General features: G+C 71.7%; 3 protein-coding genes across 3 annotated transcripts; 2 read left to right on the top strand and 1 right to left on the bottom strand.

Annotated features, from left to right (window-relative positions):
• Nucleotides 1-837: 837 nt before the first annotated feature.
• On the top strand, nucleotides 838-2,032 carry LOC311168652 (UPF0598 protein C8orf82; the record flags this gene model as incomplete). The annotated part of the gene is made up of 3 exons (XM_084230283.1): nucleotides 838-993; nucleotides 1,319-1,367; nucleotides 1,499-2,032. The coding sequence occupies 3 exons, from the start codon at nucleotides 838-840 to the stop codon at nucleotides 1,942-1,944; spliced, it is 651 nt and encodes a 216-aa protein (XP_084086409.1). The 3' UTR covers nucleotides 1,945-2,032.
• A 2,131-nt stretch (nucleotides 2,033-4,163) lies between these two features.
• Nucleotides 4,164-6,226, top strand: LRRC24 (leucine rich repeat containing 24; the record flags this gene model as incomplete). The annotated part of the gene is made up of 4 exons (XM_084229275.1): nucleotides 4,164-4,343; nucleotides 4,448-4,726; nucleotides 4,838-5,006; nucleotides 5,346-6,226. Exons 1-4 carry the CDS (start codon nucleotides 4,173-4,175, stop codon nucleotides 6,224-6,226), a joined length of 1,500 nt encoding a protein of 499 aa, XP_084085401.1. The 5' UTR covers nucleotides 4,164-4,172.
• A 715-nt stretch (nucleotides 6,227-6,941) lies between these two features.
• Nucleotides 6,942-8,669, bottom strand: LRRC14 (leucine rich repeat containing 14; the record flags this gene model as incomplete). Its single annotated transcript, XM_084230423.1, has 3 exons — nucleotides 6,942-7,509; nucleotides 7,585-8,169; nucleotides 8,341-8,669. The coding sequence occupies 3 exons, from the start codon at nucleotides 8,667-8,669 to the stop codon at nucleotides 6,942-6,944; spliced, it is 1,482 nt and encodes a 493-aa protein (XP_084086549.1).
• Between the last annotated feature and the right edge of the window lie 744 nt (nucleotides 8,670-9,413).

Genomic DNA, 9,413 nt, shown 5'->3' on the forward strand with positions numbered 1-9,413 from the left:
GGCGCGCGGAGGCAGCGGCCCGGCCGGGGCCGAGGGCCGAGGAGCGGCCGCCCCTGGCCCCGCCCCGTGGCCAGTTCCCGTGGGCGCCGCGCCGGCCCCGAGAAAGTGCCTTCGTTTCCCGGCGCGGGCGACAGGCCCTCCCGGCCCGGCCCGCCCGCCCCCGCCCGCCCCGTCCAGCGGCCGCGCGCGGCGCGGGGAGAGCGCGGCGCGGCGGGCCGGGCCGGGGCCGGCGGGCGCGAGTCCCCGCGTGTGCAGGTGCGCGGACGGGGCGGGCGGCGGGGCTGAGTTGCTAGTGACATGGCTTTGACCCGAAGGCAGTTTTCCTCTCTGAGCCATCCTCGCCGGGCCCCGCGCACAGCGGCGACGTCATCCCTCGTTTCCTCCGCCCTTTCCTGGCTTCTGACCAAAAACACCCGCCCCCCATCCCCGCCCCGTCGAGGGCGCGGCCGGCGGGGCCCGCGCGCGGCCCATCCTCCACCTTGGACGTCCGCGTTCCAATTGTTGTAAAATTTAATTTCTCCCCAGTTTATATATATATATTATATATTTTTTAGAGTTGAGTTTTTATTTATTAAAGGCAAGGAGCCGCGCCCGCCGAGGCCGGGGGGGGCCCGGCGGGCGCCCGGCGGCCGACTCGCCCTGACGCATGGACTTAGAGGTGACCTGCTGTGAATAAAGTGCTGTGGACACTCGCGCGTGGTCGCTGCCGTCGCTGCGCGCTCGGCGGGGGCGGGCCGGGCCGGGGCGCGGGGGCCGGAACCGAAGCGCGCGGCCGCCGGGGCCCGAGTTCCGCGGCGCCGCCCGCGTGACCCGCGGCGCTTCCGGCGCGGCGGGAGGATGTGGCGGCCGCGCGGGGCGCTCCGGGCCTGGGCCTCGGCGGGGGCCCCGGGGGCGCGGGCCCGCAGCGCGGGCGCGGGCGTCGCCTACACGCAGGGCCAGCGCCCCTCGCCGCGCACGCGCGAGTACTTCTACTACGTGGACCACCAGGGCCAGGTGGGCGCGCGGGGCGGGCGGCCCCGGCCGGGGACTCGCCCCGGCGACCAGCCCCCCGGTGTCCGCGCCGCGGGCTCCCGGCGCCCCCACAGCCCCCGCCCCGCCGGCTTGGCCCGCCCGGGAGGGCGCGGGCGGGGCTGGCACCTGAGGGCCCGGCAGGAGCGGGGAGCGGGCGCCGGGCCGGGCCGGGCCGGGCCGGGCCGGGCCGGGCCGGGCCGGGCCGCCAGGGGGCGCGGGCGGGGCGGACAAGGTCGCGGCGCGCCGGGGCTGGGGCCGCCGCCGGCTGACACCGGGCCGGGGCCGCGGCCTGCCCGTGTCTCCGCAGCTTTTCCTGGATGACTCCAAAATGAAGAACTTCGTCACCTGCTTCAAAGGTACCGCGGGGCCCTCCCGCCTCGCGCGCCCCCCCCGCGCGCCCCGGGCGACCTCGGGCCCGGGCGGGCGGGCGGGACCCCGCGGCGCGGGCGGCGGGCGGGCCCCGGGCTGAGCCGCGCGCCCCCCGCAGACCCGCAGTTCCTGGCCGCCTTCTTCTCCCGCCTGAGGCCCAACCGCAGCGGACGCTACGAGGCCGCCTTCCCCTTCCTCTCGCCCTGCGGCGCGGAGCGCAACTTCCTGCGCTGCGAGGACCGGCCCGTGGTCTTCACGCACCTGCTGCCCGCGGGCCCCGGGGCCCCGCGCCTCTCCTACTGCGGCGGCGGCGCGGCCCTGGCCGTGCCCTTCGAGCCGGCGCGCCTGCTGCCCCTGGCGGCCAACGGGCGCCTGTACCACCCGGCGCCGGGGCGCGCGGGCGGCGTGGGGCTGGTGCGCTCCGCCCTGGCGCTCGAGCTCAGCGCCTGCTTCGAGTTCGCCCCCGGCGCGCCCGCGCTGCCCTCGCACGTGCGCTGGCGCGGCCGCCGCCTCGCGCTCACCATGGACCTGGCCCCGCTGCTGCGCGCGGCCCCGCCGCCCTGAGCCCCGGCCCCGGCCCCGGCCCCGGCCCCGGCCCCGGCCCCGGCCCCGGCCCCGGCCCCGGCCCCGGCCCCGGCCCCGCCGCCCTGAGCCCCGGCCCGCGCCGCTGCGCACGCGCGGCGGAGAGCGCCCCGGAGTGCGCGTGCGCGGCGGAGGCGCCCCGCGGCCCCCGCCCCCGCCCCGCCCGGCCCGGCGCTGTCCGAGGTGCTGCCGCGGCGCGGGCCGCTCGGCCCGGAGGGCGGGGGCGCGGGCCCGTCCCACCCCCACACCCCGGGCTGGGGCCACCTCCGGCTGGGCGCGCGCTCGCCGCGGCCCGCCCGGACGGCGCAGGGCTCCTGTGCGCGTGCGCCCGCCCCCCGCCCCCCGCAGCCAGGCGCGGCTCGGAGGGCCCCGGGGTGCTCGGCGGGGACCCGCGCCGCGGGAGCGTCAGGTGAGAGGGCGCCGACCCAAGGTCACCGGGAGCGGGGGCGGGTTCGGGGCTGTCCGAGCTCGTCTCCAGCGGGGACCGCCCCCTGCCCCGAGCCGACTCGGGACAGGCCGGCGCTGGAGGGGGCTTCGGGGGATGCCCTGGGGAATCTAGACACCTCTGGGTCTCTCTCCGCCCCAGGAAGGTGGTGGGCTGGGCAAGGCTCCCTCCCTCTCTCCAACACGCTCCTGTCCCCCCTCCCCCACCTCTTTACAGCCATTGCTGAATCCTCTGTGTGACGCCCCGCCCCCTGCCCAGCAGGATTGGGGGTTGTCTGCCGGGTGAAGGGATTTCCGGCCTCTCTCCTGCTGTGCAGTCTGGACCCCTCCCTGCCCAGACTGCCCTTGTCCAGGACTCTGCTTCTAGGGGTGTCCCCTGCTCAGCAGTGCTCCAAGTCCTGACCAGGGGACCGGGGGCCTTCTCTACCCCAGAGGCCTTGCTGCCGGAGGCTGGGTGGGCCAGCCCTGGGCAATCCTTTGTACTCAGGGAACTGGATCCCTGGGCCCAGAGGACACCCCAGCTTCTGGGGGTGGGGAGAGGTCACACACCCTGAGACATCTGGGAACTGGCCCTGCTTGGGCCAAAGCTGTTGCATTAAAGCTTGTGCTGTACCCGGCTCATCTCTATGGCTTTACGTCAGCGTGCGAGTTACAGCTTAGAGCACCATTGAGACAAACCCTTTCCCACAGACTCCCGCCCACTGCCAGGGAGACTGGCGAGCAGAGGGGGCATCGAGGGGCTGGGGACCCACACCCACTCCAGCGCGCCTGGTGTCTAGGCGCAGGTCCACAGACCACTGTCTGGATCAGGGCCCAGGCTTCCATCTCTCTGAGATCGCAGCTGCATTTGCGTAAGCCCGTTACAGATCACTCCCTGCACCCAGGGGCCACTGCCCCCAGAGCCCCCTTGGGAAACCACATGAGAAGCCCAGCTGTGGCCCAAAGCCCCCATCATTTCAAGGCCCCAGTTGCCCCTGAAGACACCTTTCTGGGAGCTGGCACGGAGAACACGGGCCATGGTTTCCGGGCCCTTTTGCGGTCTGGTCCCCAGTGCTCTAATACGTGTCCTGAGCGAGCCCAGCCCAGCTGAGCTGTCCATGCACCACCAGTCCAGCAGGGCAGGGCTGCAAAGTCACATTGATTGTCCTGTCAGGCATCCGCTGTCCGTGTCCGCCATCACGCCACAACCGGCATACCCCAGGGCGGGGAGAGCGTGGGCTCCAGGGACAGAGAACTAGCGGTGACTGGGTTGAGGCCAGATGGAGGAGCCTCTGGCCTTGTGCTGGGAGCATGGGGCACTTGGCCCCATCTGTGTCTCCTAAGGTCCGGTGGAGCAGCAGGGGGTGGACTGGGCTGTGTCTGCCCAGAGCCTGCTCTTCCCTCTAGGACCATGCGTGACCCCCGGGGCCCAGGCCCTCCCTGCCCATGACCCCAAGCCCATAGCTGGCACCCTACATGCAGAGGCCACGTGCCCACTCCCCACTGAGCAGGATGGCCCTGGCGCTGTGCAGGTGGGGTGGGCTATCCCCACAGAGCCTGCTGTGGGACTCTGGACATCAGTAGTCCTATAATGGAACCTGATGCCCCAGATTTTAATAGTGTTTTTGTAAAGACAGAAAACTGGGAAGTTTTATTAGTTCCTTGAACAGAACTCAGACCCGTGGGACCCCTCCAGGCTCCTGCTGGCCCCAGGTATCAGGGCCACGCCCGGCAGCCTGTGTTCCAGGGGGCGCATCGGGTTGGCGACTGCAGGCCGGCCACAGGAGATGGCCCCAGGGGCGTCTGCGCTGCTGCTGCTGCCGCTGCTGCTGTCCCTGCCTGGACCCCCGCCCTGCGCCGCTGGCTGCCCAGCTGCCTGCCGCTGCTACAGCGCTGCAGTGGAGTGCGGCGCCCTGCGGCTGCGCGCCGTGCCTCCTGGGATCCCGCCCGGGACGCAGGTGGGCACCGTGGGCGCGGCTGGAGGGGTGCGCGAGCCCGGGTGGGCAGCGTGGCACTGGGGAGGGCAGACTCCCTCCCGCCACGAACGCCCGCCCTCCCGCAGACGCTGTTCCTGCAGGACAACAGCATCGCGCGCCTGGAGCCGGGCGTCCTGGCCCCGCTGGCCGCCCTGCGCCGGCTCTACTTGCACAACAACAGCCTGCGCGCCCTGGAGCCGGGCACCTTCCGCGCGCAGCCCCGCCTGCAGGAGCTGGCGCTCACAGGGAACCGGCTGCGGGGCCTGCGTGCCGGTGCCTTCGCAGGCCTGGCCCAGCTGCGCGTGCTCTACCTGGCTGGGAACCAGCTGGTGCGGCTGCTGGATTTCACCTTCCTGCACCTGCCGGTGAGAAGGGGGTGGAAGAGGGCGGGGTCCCCCCCTGCGCCAGGCAGTCTAACCCTAGGCAAGGGGACCTGCCCGGGGACCAGAAACCCCTGACCGCCTGTCCCACTTCAGCGACTGCAAGAGCTGCACCTGCAGGAAAACAGCATTGAGCTGCTGGAGGACCAGGCACTAGCCGGGCTCTCCTCGCTGGCGCTGCTGGACCTCAGTGGCAACCAGCTGGGCACCATCAGCCTCGAGGCCTTGCAGCCCCTGGCCAGCCTGCAGGTCCTGCGCCTCACAGGTACCTGTCTCTGGGGGCCGGGCCAGGGAGGGAGCAGGCCCTGGTGTGTGTGTGGGGGGGGGGAGGGGGCGGTGGGGGGACAGTGGTGCTGAGCTGCCAGCTCTGCCTCCAGAGGGTCACCCCTGCAGCCATTGCAAGTCTGCTAAAGACAGGGCTCCGGTAGAAGCCCAACTCTGGGCTCTTGCTGACAGAAAAGGTGAGTCCCTGATGGACAGGACAGAGCTGAGGGTTTGCCCACTGTGGGGACAGGCAGGAGAAAGCTGAAAAATGAGACTAACACCGAGGCTCTCGCTGGGGTCAAGAGAACCCACACACCGCCCCCCCCCCCCCGCCCTGCAGAGAACCCCTGGCGCTGCGACTGTGCCCTGAACTGGCTGGGAGCCTGGGTCAGGGCAGGCGGCCAGCGGCTGCTCAGCTCCAGGGACAAGAAAATCATGTGTGCCGAGCCTCCTCGCCTGGCGCGCCAGAGCCTCCTGGACGTGCCGGCCAGCAGCCTCATCTGCATCCCACCCTCCGTGCACGTGGAGCCGCTGGAGATGACCGTACGCCTGGGGGAGGACCTGCGGGTGGCCTGCCAGGCATCTGGCTACCCGCAGCCCCTGGTAACCTGGAGGAAGGTGGCCCGGCCTCACGAGGGACCGCGGAGGGCGCCAGTCTCGCCAGCGGGCAGGGCCCCGGGCCCCAGCGGGCAGGGCGCCCCTGACACGGGTAGCGGCATGCTGTTCCTCAGCAATGTCACCCTGGCCCACGCCGGCAGGTACGAGTGCGAGGCCTCAAATGCAGGCGGTGCCGCGCGTGCCCCCTTCCAGCTCCTGGTGAACCTGTCCCGGCTGCCGCCGCTCCCACCACCCCCTGCCACCGGCCCGGTCAGCCACGCGCCACTGCCCGAGGCGGGCAGCATGGCCTTCCGCGCCCTGGGCCTGGCCACGCAGACCGCCATCGCCGCGGCCATCGCGCTCCTGGCGCTCACGGCGCTGCTGCTGGCGGCCATGATCTGCCGGCGACGCCGCAGGCGGAAAAAGGTGCCGGGGCCGCCCGGGGAGGGCGCGCTGTTCGTCAACGACTACTCGGATGGGCCCTGCAGCTTTGCGCAGCTGGAGGAGCTCCGCGGCGAGCGCGGCCACGAGATGTTCGTCATCGACCGCTCCAAGCCGCTCTTTGGGGGCGCTGCCGAGGTGCAGGGGCTCCAGCCGCCGCACGCCTACGAGATCCACTGCTGAGGGAGGGCGGGGACGCGGGCGTGTGCCCACAGAGGGGCGGCTCGGTCAGTAAAGGGTGGAAGCTGCCAGCGTGGGCGAACCGTGTGTGGGGCGGGGAGGGCGCCAGTGGGCTGGGCGCGGACTCCCCAGCACAGCCACGGGCAGGCCTGGAGGGGCCCGGGGCCGCTGCAGCCCCGCAAAAAAAGCCACTTGAGTTGCCCCGACCTCCAGCGCTGCCGGGGCACCCCAAGACTGCTGGCAGGATGCCAGGGTGGCCCCGTGGGGGGGGGGGGACACGTCGGCTCTGCAGGATTAAGGCAGAATAAGCAACCGCAAATTCAAGTTCCAGACACACTTCACTTCCGTTCCTTAATCATACTCTGCCCCCAAACAGGGCCCTAAGTGCCAGGACAAGGATAAGAGGAGGTGGGCGCAGTGCAGTGGGCCCAGGCCCCCTGGAGGCGGCCCCAACTCAGCCCCAGAGCAGTCCACTCTGGGGAGTTCCCCACAACACCCTCCCAGCTCACAACCAGAGCCCAAACCACGCAGCAAGGGGCTGGCCCAAGGTCAGCAGAGGGCAGGCGTGCAGGCGTCCAGCCTCAGCAGCTGCGGCGCAGGGACCGCAGCAGAAAGCAGTGCGAGGCGAGGAGGCCAGAGACCCACGCTTTTGTGTCCGGCACCAGCCTCCAGCAGGGAAGGCTCTGCCGCCCGGCCCCAAGAGTTCCCCCAGAGCCGGTCACAGGCTGAAGTAGTCTGCAGCCAAGCGCCCGTAGATGTCCGTGGTCCAGAGAACATGGGCACGGCCAGAGGCCAACAGTAGCTGGTGCAGCTCGGCCTCTACCCGGGCAAATTTCTCCTCATTGATGGAAGCCTCCAGCAAGACGGAGGCGGGCGGCGGCCAGGGCAGGCCCTCATAGCAGTCCACAGGGAAGGGGTGCACCACCGTGCGCAGCTCAGCCTGCGCCGCCGAGTCCCGCAGGAGCTCCTTGAGCCCCGCCGTGGACAGCGGGTTGCCGTAGAGGCCGAGGTAGCGGAGGCGTGCACAGCGGGTCAGCACGGGGAGGGCGGCCAGCAGGTGCGAGTCGGCAAGCTGGCACTCAGTCAGCTCCAGGTGTAGCAGCGTGGTGGCAGCCGCCTGCAGCAGACCCCGGAAAGGCTCCAGCTGGCCACCAGACAAGTCATTGCCACTCAGGTCCAACTTCTTGAGGTGGGCGGCATGGGGGCTTCGGGCCAGAAACCGCAGGTCCTCAGGCAGCAGAGCACAGAAGGCCAGCTCCAGGCTCTCCAGGGGGCTCTGAAGGGTGCTGCAGAGGACAGAAATCACAGGCAAGCACAGGGGTGGGGGGGCGCAAGAGAGGGTCAGCAGCGGGTCCACTCACCTCAGCAGCTGGTCCAGCCGCCCCGACAGGAGGGAGGAGCCCATGCTGAGCTCCCGCAGGCCGGCAAAGCGGCCCATCTGGGCCAGGAAGTAGCGGAAGTTGTCCTCCCCGTCCACCGAGGGTTGCCGCGAATCCCCGTGCACATAGTGCAGGCGTAGGCTGGCCAAGCGCTGGAAGCGGGCCACGTGCGGGATGATGACTGACAGGCCCCGCAGACCCAGGTTGTTGAAACGCAGGTCCACACGGCGCAGGCAGCCGGCGTCCAACAGCTGCAGCAGAGCCACCGTGTTGCGCATGGGCAGGTCCTCGGCCCGCAGGTCCCGGCAGCAGAGTCGCAGGGGGCTGCCCACACTGCTGCGCAGCGCCTCTCGCAGGAACGCATAGGAGGCCCGGTTCACCCGCAGGTCCACCCGCACCTCCACGGGCACCGGGGCTGGCCCAGGCCCCACCGGGCCCCCCTGCTGCTGGGCAATGCAGGTGCGGGCCACCGCTGCTGTGCAGTCCCACATGCTCATGGTGCCCGGATCCTGCTCCACACCGTCGTCCAGGAGGCCCGTCATGTCCAGCACCCGCAGTGTGTGCTTCCTGGGGGCAGGGGTGGTCTGAGGTGGGGGGCCAGGTGGTGGAATCCACACCACGCCCAGCTGCCTAGGACAGGCTCACCTGCCCTACACATGAAGCTCCTGTGCCGTCTGGGAGTTCCCGGAGCCCTCTCTGACCCCCACCCCGCCGGCGGCCCCCCAGGGCGGCCCATACCTGCAGAGGGGCTGCTCGCTGGCCTCGGCCCCCGCGGTGTGGAGCCGTGCGGTCAGCCCCAGGATCACCGCCTGCATGCTCTCCGTGCTGGGCCGCTCCTGCAGCAGCGCCCGGCTGCAGTGGGCACACTCCTGCAGCAACTGCTGGAAGCTGAGCAGTGGGAAGGGCCACGTGTGCACCAGCTCCCGGAGCACAACCGTCTTCTTGTCCATGAAAGCCACCTTGAACAGCAGGGGAAAGAGCTCCCTCGGCAGCAGGGGCAAGGCCTGGCAGGCAGTAGGTTGGCACTGGAGCACCTGCCGCGTGCTCAGGAACACAAGCGTGTGCATGGCGCTGGGCCCGGCGGGTGCCGCCTGCATGGAAGGGGCCTTCAGTGGGGAGGGCAGAACCTGGACCACCACCCGGCCCGGCCCCTCCACACACCAGTGTGGAAAAGACCAGCATGAGGCCTGGCAAGAAGCCCAGGCCCCCCCCCCACCACCCAGCTGGCGCTCAGTGGGAGACCGCCGGCCCACGAGCTACTGCTGGGTGCCCAGTGACGGGCAGATCGGAAAGGGGGACAGGCGCCCCCAGACGAGCGCCCTTAGAGCTCCATCGAGCGTTCCGCGGACCCGCAGGCTCCCCAGAGCAGGAACCCTCCCCTCCCAGAGCACAACACGCCCGGCACCGCCCCCGCAGGCAAGCCGCGGGCTCACTGGCGCGCGCAGGTCCCTCCCCTCCGCGGCCGGCCAGAGGCCCCGGGCCGCACAGCGGGGCACGCGGAAGTACGGCGGCCCCCGAGGAGCGCCAGCGCCGGCCAGACGGCCTGGGGAGCCCGAGCCCGGGGCGTGAGTCCGGCTTCTACGGTCCAGAGCCACGGCCAGGCCGCCGGCGGAGGAGCCGCCTCCGCGCAGCCCCCGCGCGGGTCCAGACCCCGCCCCCGCGCAGCCCGGCCGGCGGCTGTGGCGGCGGCTCGCCCGGCTCGCCCGGCTCGCCGCGGCCAGGCCTCGTCGCCCCCCGCCGCGCGCCCGGCCCCCACCCAGGTCGCGGCCGGCGGGCCTGCGGCCCAGGAGCCCAGCGCCGGCCCGGGCCAC

Source organism: Talpa europaea (assembly GCF_964194135.1).
Source record: "Talpa europaea genome assembly, chromosome: 3".
Classification (NCBI taxonomy): Eukaryota; Metazoa; Chordata; class Mammalia; order Eulipotyphla; family Talpidae; genus Talpa; species Talpa europaea.